This window comes from Urocampus carinirostris, chromosome 16 (assembly GCF_059441175.1).
Source record: "Urocampus carinirostris isolate Australia breed hairy pipefish chromosome 16, RoL_Ucar_1.0, whole genome shotgun sequence".
NCBI classification, from domain to species: domain Eukaryota; kingdom Metazoa; phylum Chordata; class Actinopteri; order Syngnathiformes; family Syngnathidae; genus Urocampus; species Urocampus carinirostris.
Window position 1 is genome coordinate 32352230 of NC_142364.1, and position 17858 is coordinate 32370087.

The 17858-nt window shown below is 38.6% G+C and overlaps 1 protein-coding gene across 5 annotated transcripts in view; it reads right to left on the reverse strand.

Moving 5' to 3' along the window:
* Positions 1 to 17858, reverse strand: part of pam (peptidylglycine alpha-amidating monooxygenase) — a 46192-nt gene that overhangs the window by 6707 nt on the left and 21627 nt on the right. For 4 of the 5 annotated variants that reach the window (XM_088355593.1, XM_088355595.1, XM_088355594.1 and 1 more), the window contains 11 exons: positions 17175 to 17234; positions 15539 to 15808; positions 13379 to 13508; positions 12105 to 12221; positions 11914 to 11986; positions 8956 to 9166; positions 8322 to 8525; positions 7538 to 7662; positions 7358 to 7454; positions 7223 to 7273; positions 1803 to 2042 (listed from right to left, as the gene is read on the reverse strand). In XM_088355593.1, coding sequence (XP_088211719.1) covers positions 1803 to 2042; positions 7223 to 7273; positions 7358 to 7454; positions 7538 to 7662; positions 8322 to 8525; positions 8956 to 9166; positions 11914 to 11986; positions 12105 to 12221; positions 13379 to 13508; positions 15539 to 15808; positions 17175 to 17234 — 1578 coding nt within the window. The remainder of the gene's footprint in view (positions 1 to 1802; positions 2043 to 7222; positions 7274 to 7357; positions 7455 to 7537; positions 7663 to 8321; positions 8526 to 8955; positions 9167 to 11913; positions 11987 to 12104; positions 12222 to 13378; positions 13509 to 15538; positions 15809 to 17174; positions 17235 to 17858) is intronic. The other variant, XM_088355597.1, reaches the window with a different exon arrangement.

Consider the following 17858-nt stretch of genomic DNA (forward strand, 5'->3'; position numbering starts at 1 on the left):
TAGCCAACTCAATACATCAGTCATTGAAATCCATTGCATGATGTCAGTTTGCGTTTTTTTCTTTACATTTTAAGCTTTAAAATGGTTATCACTGTGCATGGGGTACATGAAAATCTGATACGAGGTATCCTGAGAGGCTGAGTGATGGGGTGTATTCTTGACCCTTTCCGAAGCCACATCTATAAAAAGACAAGTTGTCTAAAGTTATGCGGTCGACCACAGCACCAACTCAACGTGGATAACGTTAATAAAGGTGTTTACATCTGTTCTAAGGTAAGTCAACATAGTATTTGAGGCAACACTTTTCTGGAGAGAAATATAAAGTTTTTGAGAACAACATCCCTAACATTAGGCCGATGCCAGTTAACATTAGCGCTTGGCTGCGTTGTACATCACATCAGTTTGTTTACTTGGAAAGGCCCATTATGTGCTAGTTTTTTGTACTTTGGTAATCATAATTTCAGCAGAGCAGAAAACATCATCAAGGACTTTTCTCACCCCGGCCACCATCTCTTCGACCTGCTGCCTTCCGGCAAGCGCTACAGGTCACACAAAGCAAAAACGAACAGACTCAGAGACAGTTTCTTCCCCACAGCCATTACCACCCTAAACAGACACCGCACAAAAAACTGAAAACTGTTGCAAAAAACTACCTCACACGTATGTAAAATGGTACTCACGTACATGCTGTCTGCACTATGTTTGTTCACTGCTCAAACAGACACCGCACAAAAAACTGAAAACTCGTGCCAACACTACCTCATACGAATATAATGTTACTCATGTCTTGTTCTTGCACATGTCGACTGCACTACGTTTAATGCTCAAATTGCACAATGTCTGACCATTTCCTGTTTCATGCTGACTATTTTTGCACTATGATGACTTTGCACCAAATGCAATATTGCACAACCGTTACGATACCGACGTTATCACGACAACCCTGTATGTAACATCCCACATGCCGACATTTCTTGTGTAAATACCATGTAAATTATAACTATAGCCTTATCCCCCTTGTCTTATAACATTATCTTCTCTGTTCCTTTATCTTCTTGCTCATACCTCACTATGAATGTGTAAAACTGGAGTGTCATGCCCAATTTCGTTGTCACAATATGTTAGCCCATTTGTAACAATGACAATAAAGGTATATTCTATTCTATTCTATTCTATAAGAAATTGTTAGCTGTGATCCAAAGGTCTCTACTCATAGTAACGTACACTTTTGGAGCTCAACTTCTATAACTTACCTGTACATAACTAAGCTAACAAATGTTGGCAATGTTATGTTAAAAGATCCAACGTAAATACTGCAGCACTAAACTAACGGAGGGGCACTCCTGGTAACCTACAGATGGTAAAAGGGGTGTTCTTGAAAAATATTCAGTTTGGACTTAGACTAGCTGAAGCTTTTTAATAGACCTCCTCAACGATGAAATCATTAATATAACCCTCCAGCACATAGTTCAGACCCTTTTGGGGACTTTTCTGTGCCCAAAAAGGATCAATTGCCTCTTGCGAAATGTCTTCTACTGTGACATTTGCCAAAGCGCTCTTCACAGAATATTGAATGTTTGGCTGAGTGAGTAAAGGGGGCGGGGTTAAGCCTTAGGTCAATTGATACTCATTAATTTTATTGGTCAACCACAAAAAAATAATAATAATAAGCTGTACCATAGCTGCATTGTTTGAAATGTAGAAAAAAGGTAGTGGCTTGTAAGTCAGGCCTTGACGGTATTCCAAAACTGTTTCATAACCGAGATGTATACGGTTAACAGAACCGGAAGTCTTCTACTTACTGTTTTTTCTCCAGCAAATGAAGACCCCAATGGCAATGACGAGCAGAAGCGGAATGAGCATGAGCATAGTTATGACAACCGGTAGGAGACCTTGCTGTTTAGTTGGATTATCAACAATCTTTTTCTTCTCATCTTCGTGTGGCTTTAAGTGTTGAAGCGAGTATGGTTTCTGTTGAACTGCAGGAGCCTTCGACATGTTTTTCTCTGATGTCACCTTGGTCCGGACAAAAGCCTCAATTTCTGCACAGAAGAAAAAAAACAAACTACAAATCGAGGCAAATAATAACACAACATTTTTATCATGGCACAATAGTATGCCACAGCAATCTGGTAGAGAAACACTGTTCTTGAAGAATTATTTTCATACATTATGTGTTGTTGTTTGATAACTTGTAGATAAGAAGGGTAAGAACTTTGAATACGGGTTACAATGTCAAAGTAATTTCCATCACAGGTATTGGGCTGCTAAGCGTGGCCAAGTGCCCACTGTGGGCACAGTACACAAAAAACTATCATAAAAATAACAGAATATGTTCCTTTTCTGTGCTTAACACCTGTATAACTATGCCCTAAAGCAGGGGTGGATAAAATAATAGGCCACGTTGAGTTAAAACATTTGGCAGAAGGGCCAGGAGAAATTGTGATTGATCTATTTCATTGTTTTTGCATGCCAATACAGAGTCTCAATCCGATACCTTGGCAATGCATGAGGAAAAAAGGTATTCTTCTAATATGAATTCATGAATAAATAAACATGCAAACATCTACACACACATCTCACATGTTGTTTATGAATAAAAATAGTTTTTAAAGACTTAGAATTAAAGGAAAATCATATATTATTATAGTCCTTTTTGAACACTTACTTTGATAATAATCATCAAAGAACTCAAAATGAAAAGTGTTTTTGGCGGGTCATTTTCTTAAATGTCTTGGTAAATAAAAAATACACCAGAAACAATCACAAATACAAAAAAATGCCTAGTAAAAAATGATATTAAGCGGCGGCCATCAGACTGATAAAAAGCAAAGATGTATCAGAATGACATCACAAGTCACTGTTCCTTTTGGAGTCTTGCCATGGACAATTTTGGAAACGCCTAGACTTATCCTGAGAAAAATAAAATAAAAAATACTAATATTTAGTTTTTTAGATTGTAATACATTTTGAGCTGGGACCAGGTAAGGCTCATGCTATTGTCCCAGCTGTTTTCCAGCAAAGATGCCTATGCTGATCATCTGCAGGCATTTGATTGGAAATAAAATTCAGGTAAGAATAATAACCTTCTACTTATGTGTTTTCCAACTTAAATTTCTCAATGTTACATGTAGTATCACTTGCATTCACAATTTCAGTCCAAATCTTCCAAAAGGTTCAACAATAGCATTTAATAGGAATGGTTTTTGATACAACACTGCCCTCTTTCGTCCAGTATTTGGACCGCAAAACCAGGGGAAATAGGACTATTGACCTACTGCACATGTGTCAACCTCCCGGCCCGTGGGCCACATACGGCCAGCCGTGTGATCACATCCAGCCCGCAAGACTATTTAACATCTTTGTTATTAATGGTCAGTTCTCCATCTCGTTCAAAACATTAATCCCGTTCAGATACACGCAAAGCCAAACCAAAACTGAATTGCAGTGCAGTACTTTTCAGAATATATATGGCACGTTTTCACTACGATTTATAGTCAAGGTGCCACAAAAAAAAATAATAATAATAATAAAAAAAACCTCGTTTTGGCTGTACAACGCTAAAGAATCCTTGATATAAAAGCTCACTATATAATCTGTGTTCAGTGTTCAGATACTTTTTGATGAATCCACGGAACAAATTGTAAATACGGCAAAACACCGGAAGAGAACTTAAAGTTATTTGATTGGGTGAGTGGGAGGGATGGAGCTATGCAAAAAGTGCAAGCACTCCCTCCCATCTCTCGCCCTACTCCGTCTGCGCACATCAGGCTCCCTATTCGCAGAATGTTGTGACGTTTTTACAAAATAACTGATTGCATCTGGTTTTGAAACCAATATGTATGAAAAAAAGGGTCTAAATGAGTTTAACCGATCTTGAGTAATTGCAAGAAAGACAGGAACTTTTGACAGGAGATATATTAAGGAGAGCAAAATCTTTTGGGATATTTAATTTTTTTTTAATATATACATTGACATAAGAGCAAAGGAATTTGAATGTTATTTCAATGTTAAGTTGTTTAAGTTAAGTTCTAATTTGTATAATTTAACAAGCTATTTTTATTTAGAGCAAAATAATAAATACTGTATAAGTGATTTAAGGTTTAAATTTAATATTCTTGTCTGTTTTTATTCATATTTATGTTCCAAAAACATTAAGTTTAAGTGTGTTCAATAAATGTTTATCCTTGTTGGCCCGCGACCTTAAGTGTGTTTTGAATTTTGGCCCCTTGTGCAATTGAGTTTGACATCCATGACCTACTGTATGCAAACGTTAAGGACGCATACAGTGCTACGCCACTGAATGCCCTTGGGAAAGGGGACCATAACCTCATTCTGCTTAAACCTCATTACAAACCAAAAGTGAGGAGACTACCAACAACCACACGCTCATTCAGGAAATGGTCTACTGAGGAAGAGCAGGCTCTGAGAGACTGCTTTGGACGTACAGACTGGGATGTCCTGCTAGGGTCCAGCAGTGGGGACATTGAGGAGGTAGCAAACTGCACTACTGACTACATTAACTTCTGTATGGACAATGTTGTTCCTGTAAAAACTGTACGCTGCTATGCCAACAACAAGCCCTGGATCACGAGCGACATCAAGTGCCTTCTTAACCAAAAGAAGAGGACCTTTAAAGATGGTGATCAAAAGGAGCTAAAACGAGTACAGAGGGAGCTCAGAGTCCGGCTCAGGGAAGCGAAGGAGCAGTACAGGAGGAAGTTGAAGAAAAAGCTGCAGAACAACAGCATGAAGGAGGTTTGGAAAGGGATGAAAACCATTACCAGCTGCAGCACCAAAAAACAGGGGAAATAGGTGTGGCCGTGGACATAAATGTGGGGAGAGTCAACCAGTTAAACAACTTTTTCAACAAGTTTGACCACCCCAACTCGTCCTCACCCCAGAGTACTGCAGCTGTCCCTCCCCCTCTGGACGCCAGCATGGAGGAGGACACCCCCTCACTCAAGATAACTGCAGCCCAGGCGTGTGGAGAGCTGAGGAGGCTGCGAACCAGCAAGGCAGCTGGTCCAGATGGAGTATCCCCCAACTTCTGAAGGCCTGTGCGTTGGAGCTGGGAGACCCTCTACAGCGCATCTTCAACCTGAGCCTGGAACAGGGGAGGGTCCCTCAGCTGTGGAAAACATCCTGCATCATCCCAGTCCCAAAGAAATCAAGACCAGAGGAACTCAACGACTTCAGGCCGGTCGCCCTGACATCACATGTGATGAAAACCATGGAGCGGTTGCTGCTGCACCACCTGAGGCTACAGGTCCGCCATGCCACGGACTCTCTGCAATTTGCTTACCAGGAGAAGGTGGGAGTGGAGGATGCTATAGTCTACATGCTACACCGATCCCTCTCTCAACTGGATAGGGCTAAGGGGGCTGCGAGGATTACATTTTTGGACTTCTCCAGTGCCTTCAATACCATACAGCCTCTGCTACATAGTAGGAAACTGACAGAGATGGGAGTTAGCTCACACCTTGTAGAATGGATTACGGAGTACCTGACAGGCAGACCCCAGTATGTGAAACAGGGGGGCTGTACATCGGACACTGTGGTTAGCAGCACAGGATCTCCGCAGGGGACCGTGCTCTCTCCGTTCCTATTCACCCTGTATACGTCGGACTTTCAGTACCACTCCTGCCACGTGCAGAAGTTTGTTGATGACACTGCGATCGTGGGATGTATCAGAAGTGGGCAGGAGGAGGAGTACAGGAAATTGATTCAGGAGTTTGTCAAATGGAGCGACGTAAACCACCTGCACCTGAACACCACCAAGACCAGGGAGATGGTGGTGGACTTCAGGAGAACTAAAACTCACCCGGTTCCTGTGACCAACAAAGGAGAATGTGTAAAATTTGTCCAGACCTACAAATACCTGGGTGTGCAGCTGGACAATAAACTGGACTGGACTGCAAACATAGAAGCTCTATGTAGGAAAGGTCAAAGCCGACTTTACTTCCTCAGAAGGCTGGCGTCATTCAACATCTGCAAAAAGCTCCTGAAAATATTCTATGAGACTGTTGTGGCCAGCGCCCTCTTCTATGCAGCAGCGTGTTGGGGAGCCAGCGTCAAGAAGAAGGATGCCTCTCGTCTCAATAAACTGGTGAGGAAAGCGAGCTCTGTTGTGGGCACAGAGCTGGACAGCCTGACAACAGTAGCTGAGAGACGGGCAATGGAAAAGCTGGGGTCAATCATGGACAGTTCATCACATCCACTACACAGCATTATCTCCAGACAGAACAGCAGCTTCAGCGACAGACTGCTGTCACAGTCTTGTACCACGGACAGACTGAGGAGATCTTTTCTTCCTCATGCCATGAGGCTCTTTAACTCCACCCGGCGGAGTAAAGGCCCACATTAAACCACACCCCCCACATTGCATATTACCGTATTTTTTATTGCAGTGTGTATTCTGTGATACTCTATATAACACGCTACATTGGGTATTAACATGTCACATTGGGTATTTGTGTATTGTATTCTTTTTGCTTTATTGTTTTGTTCTCCAGTGCAGGGATGCTGCTGGAAGTGTGAATTTCCCTGCGGGGATGAATAAAGTATCTTGTCATTTATATAGCACTTTTCAAGTCACTGAAAACCTCCCAAAGGGATTTACAATGTTCTACACACACACACGCACGCTGCCTAACCTGCTAATCAGGGGCATTAGAGGTTCAGTGTCTTGCCCAAGGATAATTCGCTTGGTGTACGTCTTTGAGGGTATGCTTTATAATCCTGAGCGATATGTGAAGTATATATATAATATATATATTATGTGTAGTATTTTTTTATCTTTGTTCAGCGGGACGGATTATAAATCCTGGCAGGCCTAATGTGGCCCGTGGGCTCTAGTTTTCCCATCCCTGCCCTTAAAGTTTGTGTAAATATGTTGATGTTTAACAACCATAATAATGGCCTGCAAATAAAATAATTAAAAATCTGACAATGTGATTGAGGTATATGTACCTATGATGGCCATCACAGACTTTTCTTATATTTTGAAGTAGGAGAACATGCACAATTGGTAGTTCACAAACTATGTTTCTTCACTGAAAGGAAAGCTTGGATTAGAAGAATGATAATAAATTGGAGATTTAAGACTCTTGTGCCACAATATAATGCATTCACGTTTGTGGATCATGTAAAAGGGTTGAAAACCTCAAGAGCTGTGTTTATTTTTGATAATTCTAATTGCATTACATGCATTTAAACCTACCCTCAAGTTCTTGAACTTCAATGCCAGCCTTCTTGACAGAACGATGTGTTTCTGGATTATGGGAGAGGGAAAACACACTTTTTTTTTTTTTAACAAAATGTGGAAAAAAGGTAGAGTAGCAGTAAAGGTACTTACTCTCAGATATGAACTTAAAAACATTCTTGGTGGTTGCATCACCCACAAAGATGGTCCCATTTTTTGTTACAGCTATGTCGTGAGGCATTTTAAACTTCTGAAAAGATTTTTTTTCATTATAGTAAATAATTAAATTAAAAATTCTACTTAAAATTTGTGTGAGTAGAAAGGTTTGTTTACCCTTTTTACTGGGCTGAAAGTATCCAGAATATCCTTGGTTGCGTAATCTACTGCAAAGCCGGTTGGATAAATTGTGTTTCCATCCATAGATTTTCCATTCACTGCAAATATTATTCCTTCTTCACCTGCACACAAGACCATTCAAAATAAATCCCATTTTATCATTTATAATAATACCATATAAGTTCATGTTATCGTAGAAATCCGTACCATATTTTTGAGAATATAAAATGCATACTAAAAAACCCAAATGGCCAGAAAAATGTAAGCGTGCCTTATAACCTGATGTAGATACAGTAGAAATGCATACAATATTTGTACATGTGGGTTAGTACTCAAGGTTTTAATGACACATAAAAAAAAATAGTGGTGTCATCAAGTGGTTTGGTTTTGGCACTCTCATCACCGTGACCCGGGTTTGGTTTCCGTTGCACCTAATGTTTTTTTTGATTATGTTCAGTGAAACGTTACAACTGATAAAGCGTTGCACTAATATATACTATTAGTGTATAAGGCAAGGCAAGGCAAAAAAATGTGCAACAGTTGCAATGGTTAAACACGGAAAATACAATAGATATGACTGTAGTTTTAATTTAATGTGACTTATCGTCCAGTGTGTCTTATTCATGTAAATATCTTCTTTGGGGTGCACCTTATAATAAAGCGGTATACGTTTTCTTAGGTATTCGTAAATGAAAAGCGGATGAATTGTCAAAAAAAAAAAAAACCTCCTGATTAATTGTAAATGGAAAGTTTTAATCTCTGGACAGGTGCATCAACTCACCTCCATCTGGACTGAAAGCGATGGCAAAGACGCTCTCACCAAACTCCTCCTTTTTGATTTCCTTGACAAATTCTCCAGTTTGAGCTATGAAGCATTGAATGCGTCCATTTTCCCGGTCAGCTACACACAATTCCTTTCTTTTGGACAAAAATACAAGACTATGTGGGATCCGGAATGGTATACGTCTTCTCCGGTCTGACGAGCCTAAATTGGAAGATTCCCAAGTACATCAATTTATTAGCTCCAATTTACTACCAAAAATGAGAGCAGGTAAATAACCACTGAGTTTTAAAGCCATTGCCTCATATACAATAAATAAAACCAACCGAACCTCAAATTAGCAAGCAACACAGCAACAGACAGAAGGGAAAACTCTCAGGAAAGAAACTTTGCACAGAACTGTGAAATGGTGTGAGATTGGAGATGCATGATCCAAATCATAATCTTTATTCATTTAAAGTTTGACCGAATGCCCATTGATTTTCATAAATGTATATAGGGAACTGGTATTCGAAATTGTCCTCATCTTGAACTTGAATAGAACAGCTTTGAATACATAACTTTAGCTTTTAAAATGATTGAAGTAGCTGTCAACTTCAATATTGTGTTGATGTTGTGATGTTTAAATTCTTACCAGCTCCCCACTCGGAAATGTATTTGCCATCAGAAGAGAATTGCAGTATCCTTGCATTACAGTACCCATCAGACACAAAAATGTTCCCAGTTTCGAAATCTACTGCAACATCAGTCGGCTGACAAAAATGGTTACGGTCGCTCCCTGGGGTGAAAGCCTCTCCGAGAGACAACAATGTTCGGTCATTGCCATCATTGCTCACTTTTGAAACCTGAATGTAAAGAAAAGAACATTGTATTGGTTGCTCTTCTAATTGCTCTACAAATGATCAACAAACACTGCATTCTTACATTTTTGGCCAATTTGATTATTGGGAGCCCCACATTTAATGGTATACTAATTCAAAATAGAGCAGAGAGTAACGGGAAAACCCTCCCTGTTTAGGATTTGGGTACATTTGGGTTGGGACTCAGTCCCATTAATGTAATTTCCCCTTATTTATAGTCCTTACTCTAGAGTAGCACATTCACAATAAGGGTAAGAAAGGCTGAATCCTTTGCAAAGCGAAGAGTACTGTAGAAGAGCAAGAGAAACAAGCTCTGTTTCATCAATTCAGCTCGGGAGTGCCCATGTTATCCCTTACCACCTCCCCTTGGCATTACTGACCATCTGGAAGAAATTGTGGGAGAGAATCAACCAATTATTACAGGTGTATCAAATATACGTCACACGGGCCGATTCAGGCCCACCAACCAATTTAATCCTGCACACAAGACAACCCGAGCAAAGGAAAAATGGCCTCATCATGTAAATTAATGACCTGCTTTCCTAAATTTGTCCTTTTGATGGTGCAATGCCAGGCACCCCTGCCCAAGAAAACCACCCATAACCAGCAGAGCAAGTCAGGGAAAGGGAGGCATTTGAATTGAAACAAATGCAATGACGTCCGATGGGATCTTGCGACTCTGTGTATCCAAAGCATTAAATTGGCTCTGTCAAAGAACCCACAAGACCTTGACCAAACAATATTTTCAGGTCTTTGCGTGCATTTGGTAGCCAATTGGCAGCCACAGAATATCACAAATGTTACCCCACAATGCCATGCTTCAGAGACAGGTAGGGACACAGCTGTCGTATGAAAATGTGCGGCAATGGGGTGGGATGTGTGCCAATGAACAGATTGATAACTGAGTTAAAACGGTTAATTCTAGGCCTGCACCAACGAATGGATGAAACCCTTTACTATAAAAAGCGCAGACAAAGAATGTGATCATCGATTTGTTGTGCCGAACGATTTATGCGCCACTCAGCACGTTTATTCACCTCAAATAAGAGTGGAGTTGAGGGGACATGCTTGTAGAAGCACTTTGATCCTGCAGAGGATGTCTTGAGGCCGTATTTGTAAGGGGTATAATATACATTTGTATGTATTTTTGTTTATTGTTTAACATTGGATTTAATTGTTCAATATAATAGAATATTTATTTGTTTTGTGCACTATTTTTCTATTTGTCCAAAACTTCAATATCTGAATAAATAAGAGGGAATAAAATATGTGTTTTTAGAAATCCCATTCATCGATTAATCGAAAAAAATAATCAAAAGGCATTAAATACCCTAATGCAGGGGTCTCAGACTAAATTAACATAGAGGCTGCTATGGTCTTGGTGAGGTTGGGCTCCAAAAAAAGCTCTCAGGAAAACGGTCCAAAGTTCTCAGATATATTTTTTCTAACACAAAATAAAGTCTAAAAACACTATATGAGGAACAAAATGAATTTGTGATAAATACATGAAATAAGAATACAGTATAAATACAAACTTAAACTTAAAATGGCTCTGTCTGGGGCCAGACTATCATGATATCTTAAAAAATAATAAATAACATACCAATGTATCATGCAAGCTAAACAGAGTAAAGATGTAAGTTACAAACATGGACATTTTTTTTTTAATTAACAAAAACCATTAACTAGTCATAGTTATTAAAAACAAGGTTTCTTTCCAACATAGGAAACTGGTACGCTTGTTGTAACTATGTGAAAATATGCATTTTTCAATATCTACTTTGCGGAAATACACTTATCGCGGGCATCAATTAATTATTTGAAAAATGATACATTTATTCTATTTTTATTATTGCACACCTGCAAAGGAGATTGCATAGGATGCCAGTTTGTAGTTTTTATTTTGACTATTATCAACTGTTCACATCATTGTCACTTTTGGCCAATCGGGTTAGTGTTCTTTGATTTTCACACCCTTTAGATTCAGTTCTGCTTTTGTGACCTTGGAGATTTAATAAAAACAAAGAGCTCAGGTAAGGGCCTTGAGAAAAAGTTGGAATTTCTTATTGGATGTTTGGGCTTTCCTGTTCTCCTTGTGAGTTTAAAATCCATTGATGTATTCTCTTTCTAATTGTGAGAGTCAACTAAACTTTAAACTTCTCACAAACAGTAAAGAAAAGTGTTATGACAACAGTAGCTGAGAGACGGGCACTAAAAAACCTGCGGTCAATCATGGACAATTCATCACATCCCCTACACAGCATTATATTCAGACAGAAGAGCAGCTTCAGCGACAGTCTGCTGTCACTGTCTTGTACCACGGACAGACTGAAGAGATCTTTTCTTCCTCATGCCATGAGGCTCTTTAACTCCACCCGGCAGAGTAAAGGCCCACATTAAACCACAACCCCTACATTGCATATTACCGAATTTTATTGCAATATGTATTCTGTGTAGCACTAGCTAGATACTCTATATAACACGCTACAGTGGGTGTTAGCACGTCACATTGGGTATTTGTATATTGTATTCTTTTTGCTTTATTATTATATTGTTCTCAGCGCAGGGATGCTGCTGGAAATGTGAATTTCCCTGCGGGAGTGAATAAAGTATCTATCTATCTATGAAATGAAAATCCAAAGATAATACACTAGTTCATCGTCACAACAGTCATGCCAGATATAAAATAGGCAAAAGCTGATTAAGTTCAGGTAAAAAAAGAGTTGTCTTACCTGATGAAGTGCCACATCAGTTACCCAGTAGTTATTGTCCTTGTCCATTGTTATACCATGTGGTAGGTAAAACCTTGACAATCGGAAAAAAACGTTGCAGCCATAAAAGGTTATTATTCAATAAAATAAGTGGCGAGGGAAACATTTGTTTCTACATTACTCTAAACATTTACATCAAGTGTATGACTTACATATTCCTGCCAGAAGCTTTGACAATGTCACCGCTGTCTGTGTTAACAACCAAAATTGTGGACTGTTGAATAGGGCCAAGGAATCTCTGCCTGTACACAGCTTGGCTGTTAAATGAACTGAAAAAGAAAATTGTGTTAAATCTAAAGATTATCTTACAAAGTTAGTACATAAACATTTTAAATGATTCAACCCCCAAGCTGTTTTTCCCATAATGTATCTAAATGTTTAATTAAAACATCTACCATTTCTAGCTACTGGTGCAAGAGGAAGAAAAATGTTCAAACACTTTAGGGGTAAGCGCACTACAAAAGTATCGCAAGTGAAAATTTCAATTAAAAACAAAATAAAAAAACATAAAAAGACCCAAGAACATATGTACAATGGTTATGAATTGTAGAACAAAATGAAGGCCAACAGAAAATCCAGTTCTGTAGCTATATAGGCATAGCATATATCAAATGAAAGCGTGAAACCTCATCTTTCATTAAAAATGTATGTTTCTAGCTCTCACCATTGTTTGGTAAACAACAGTTGAACATTGCTAAGTTTCTTGAAAATACTAGTTTTGAAAAAAACTTCAGAGAAAACGACTTTTAGTGAAAGGATGGATTTCAAGCAGAACTTTCACTTTGGTTATTTTATTTTGTTTGCATTTGTGATACCTCCGATAATTTAACAATGCCTTGCTTGCTAAATACCATTTTATTGCAAGAACACTGATTTCATGCATAAAGCATGCATGAACTTTTCAGCACCTGATGTTTCTAGTAAAGAGATCACATGATTTTTGGTCACCATGGGGATCCCGAACATACACAAAATGTCATCCCTCTTTGCACCACGATGACAAAATGACTCAGTCATCTTTTTTTTTTTGAAAGAATAAAGCTTTAAAGCGTTAACCGCCCGTACTTGTATCTTTTTTCTTACCACACTGCTTCACTCCGCCTACTCAGAATATGGGCTGCCTACTCCCTGTCATAACAGAAGGTAAAACTAGGCAATGGGTGTGTGGACAACAATCTGATCAAAGCCATTCCTGACATCTAGTGGTTATTTATCATACTGAAATCCTTCCCAAAAGTTGGATAATTACTGATAAGCAGTGACAAAGCTTTTGGAAAAGTTTTTTAAAATGAAAATAAAAAAGGATTCAGAAAACGTTTTTTTTTTTTTATGTTATGGCACTGAATTAGTAAATTCTCAACAGCTCGCTTGATTCTTTGTTGCACTCAAAATCCCATACTCTCAGTGAATTATTATTGTTACTCACTCTGCTTCCCAGTGGTGGTCACCCCTATGGAAAATGACCAGATTGGACTCTGAGTCAATTGCAAGTCCTGACACTTGGCCAAGCTGGAGTGAACTTTGTGGCCATGTAGACTCTTCCACCAAATGAACATCTAAACAGAGTAACCTATTAAATACACTTGTTGAATTTCATGGATATATAAACAAGGCGAAATCCCGCCAAAAGGAGCGCATAACCTGTTTTGATTTTCATCACAACAGCAGAACATTTTATTATGATGCAGCGGTGGAAATATTAGTTTAGTAGGAAGACACAGTGGAAATAAGAAAGATATTAAACATAAATAGGCAATACAACTGATTGGTAGACAAGAATTTGTATGTACGGTGAAGTATATATCGAAGTGGCTAAGCGGTTTTTAAAACGGCTTGATGGTTACTTATGGTGCATTCACACTAGGGTCATTTCTCTTACATCGTGCTGAGCCTGTCTTTCCCCCTTGGGCAGAACTCAGTTGACATGTAACTGTATCTGCCATTTGAGGCAACCCCTCTGTTAATTTGAGGACATTTGGAGGCTTGCCTTGCCAAGATAAAAAGATGTATGCCGCTTAATTGATTGTTGGTCCAACTCTTTGTTGTGATATGCTCTCAAACACAGCTCTGAACCTTGACAAACCTAATTTCACTCAGAGTGACTTAGTCAAAAATCTAGGTGTCATATTTCATCCTAATCTGGGGTTTCAGTTACATGTGAAAAATATTACTAGAATAGCTTATTTCCATCCTCACAATCTTGTAAAGATTCACCAGATGCTGTAGCAAGCTGATGCTAAGATAATAATTCAAGTGTTTGTTACTTCTCGTCTCGATTACTGTAATGTATTGCTCTCTGATCTCCCGGTATGTAGAATCAAAAGTTTGTAGCTGGTTCAAAATGTGGCAGTGAGACTTTTGAATAAAGTTCATCCACATTTTAGCTGACTTGCACCGGCTACCTGTCTGTTTAAGGCAGAGTTGGGCACTCCGGTCCTGGAGGGCCGTATGTTCTTCATGATTTTTTAGGTTTCTCTGATCCAATACAGGTGATTCCAATCACCAGTATCGTTAACGAGCACTTGCTAGCTTGCTAACGAGGTTATAATTTGTATCACCTGAGTTAAAGAAGCGCAAACTTCAAAATCTGGCAGGACGTATGGCCCTCCAGGACCGGAGCGCCCAGGTCTGGTTTAAGGTGTGACTTTAAGGTTCTGTTACCAACATGGAAAATTTTGCATGGTCTTGCCCCTCTCTTTTGGATTTAGTTTTCCCATAGGTTAAAATGTTGGTCTACTTCTGACTCAAAGAGTCAAGAAGAAATCCGTAGGTTCAAGAGCGTTCTCTAGTGCTGTGGAATGCTTTGCCCTCTGAAATAAGATCTGCAAGCTCTGTGCAAGTGTTTAAATCTAAAATTCTATAATTTATGATTGATGCCGACCGTATACTTTTGTTTCCTTATCCTTTCCTGACTCTACCTAACTGCGCCCAGTTGCCACCAAAATACACATCTTCTTGTTGATTTACCAAAGAAAAATGAGACGCCAGGTGGGCTATTGTTTTATCGAATAGGCAGTGCAATGGAGTGTGAACTTAAAAAAAACAGTAGCAAAAACGTTTCATTAGCAATTTTGCTTGCTTGCTCTATATGTATGTTTTGCATGGAAACTACTCCCACAGTTGTGTGCATATTCCAGCAATTGTACCATGCTGTGGCTCACCTTTCCCAAGCATGCCCATTTAGGGATCTGTGCAGTGATCAGGCATGGATCAATTGCACTTACACCCACTATTGGTAAGGCGCCCGCTTTGAGACTGGGAGGTCGGTGGTTCGCGCCCCGGCCGAGTCATTCCTAAGACTTAAAAAGTGGTCAGCGGCGCCCTCTGTTGGCTGCGGCTGCATCGGCTCGCTACAACGGGTCAGGTGCAATCGACATTTCGTTCTGTGTACATTGTTACACAGAATGACAATACAAGGAAATTATTATTATTATTATTATTATAAAACAAGCACTTTAGCAGCAAGCGTGCTTGGGTACAGTACAATAGCCCTAGTGTGAGTACGCCTTTCCAGTTATGGTGACATGGGGAATTTTTTGGGGATATCACAAAAAGTATGACTTACGACATGACATCCTAGACCTACCTTTTTTCTGAGACAGCATCTTTGTTAATTTAGGCACAGCCTCAATTTGATGGAATTTGTGGACCCTGTCCCTCATCAAAATCGGGTGTCTGCTGGTTTGGAGGGCAAGTGAAGCACTAGGAGAACCCAAGTTTTTCTTTTGCATTAAACTGTGAATCTGATCCACCAGCTTAGACTGGACTTTTTCATTATAACTGGGATTGTATTTATGAATATGGACTACGTCCTTGTTTTGGCCGAGAAGCTTGGACATTAGAGAATAGAGGTCACCTGCATACACAAGAGAGGAAAGAAAGGAAATGTGAGAGAAAAGTGGAAGCTTTGATGTTAAAGCTTGTTTGGATGGGCAAAGTGGTAAAAAAATTAGCCAGGCTTTGCACCCCACATCCATTAGGTGTATGGGTAGAGAAAATAATAGGGGAGGCAGAAAGAACAAGATGCTGAATGTTATGGTTATGATTGCCATTTTAAGTTATTCAAATTTGAATAGAATTAACTGGATAAAATTAATACTATGACAATGGCAATTAAAGAAACATGTTGTAAAAATGGAATGTGTTACTGCATTTATAGTCAGGCAGCTTTACCCTATTAATTAGTTACTTCATTTATATTTCATTAATTTATTAAATTAATATACATTATGATTAGTCATTTACGAGTGTATCTGTGATCTTTTATTTCTTGATGTAATCATTTGACTTCTCAAAATATAATTTTGTTTAGTTATTATACAGTATTTCCATTCTTCCAAATGAGGTTTTAGTTTGCTGTTGGTATATGGCTTATCCACACTTGGTGCTCGGTAGAGTTTTTTTTTAACATGGTCACGTTTTTGGCATAGCACACCCTCTTGGTATTAAGGAAACGTTGTCCTTCACACATTATTTTTTTGCATCTTATTTACATACCTTAAATCGAGATTCTGAATAAATCATGTTAAACTTTGTGTATTTAGAAAGTTGAAATTGTATGACACTTAAATTTATACAGCATTGCATTGAAAAAATTGTGTAGTATAAACAGCTTTGGGTGTCACATTGGCTGACTTGGTGGATGGGTTATCTTACATTTCAGAGGTCCTTGGTTAAATTCAAACTACCGGCTTGGCCTCACTGTGTGAAGTTCTTCAAGTGCTTGAGTGGATTTTGTCCAAGTAGTCCGGTTACAAGAAGATCAATAAGAGTGTTAGATTAGGCCTCTCAGATATTATATTGGATACTAGATCTGAACTACGAGGTTTCTGTGACTTGCCGTTACGTGGTGCATTTCCATCCTCTTGCACCCATAATACAGTTTGAACCAATAAGACCACTCGGTCACGCATTCACAAGACCAAATTATCCCTATTGTGAATAAACGTGTAGATGGTCTCTCTGTGCCCTGTAATTGGCTGGAAACAATTCCTAGGGCATCTGTGACCCTTGTGAGGGTTTTGAAAATTAAAGATTGAACGAATATACACCATGTTGGAAATGTATCATTGTAATCAAAGTTGAGATTAAATAAAGTTAGTAAAAAAAAAAAAAAATCGTATTTAAGAATTTTAATTCTTTCCTAGCCCTTGCAGTTATACTCACTCCAATGATCACACCCACAGAAACCCACTCAAAAAATATTGTAGTTATATGCTTACCTTGATCGAAAGATTGTTCTTCACTGGTTGTGCCGGGTGTTGATCTGCTATCTTGTTGACCTTTGAAGAGATTTGGGTAGAACAGTAAGCTCACTAAAACTATTATTTAAAAAAATATACTCATATAACCCAAGTATTAACATCAATGTCACAATATTTTATTGCTTTAATTCTGTAATGGGTAAAAAAAATTTCTAGTGCCAAATATTCTGGGTTGTGGATATAAATAAAATATATTTCTAATAATAAAAAAAACAATTTTGATCTGTTTTGTTTGGTGATATACTGAAACTAATTCAATTTTAAAAAATCTAAAATAATGAATAAAACATTTTGTACTAATAAACTAACCAACATGTTTTAACAGTGCAGACAAATAAAAACAATGCCCATTTGGCAGATCATTTTGCTTGATTATTTATATCTACTAATATTAGTTTTATTAATAATACTATCATTACTTTGAACTAATTTATTTTCCGTGATATGAGAAAAATAATTATTAAAATTAGTTAAGTTTTCTAAAGACAGAGCAAATCATTTGCACATTCTAAGTATTCTATTTTATAACTATCCATCCATTATCTGCACCGCTTATCCTCAGTAGGGTCGCGGGGGTGCTGGAGCCCATCCCAGCTATCTTCAGGCAGTGGGCAGGGGACACCCTGAACTGGTTGCCAGCCA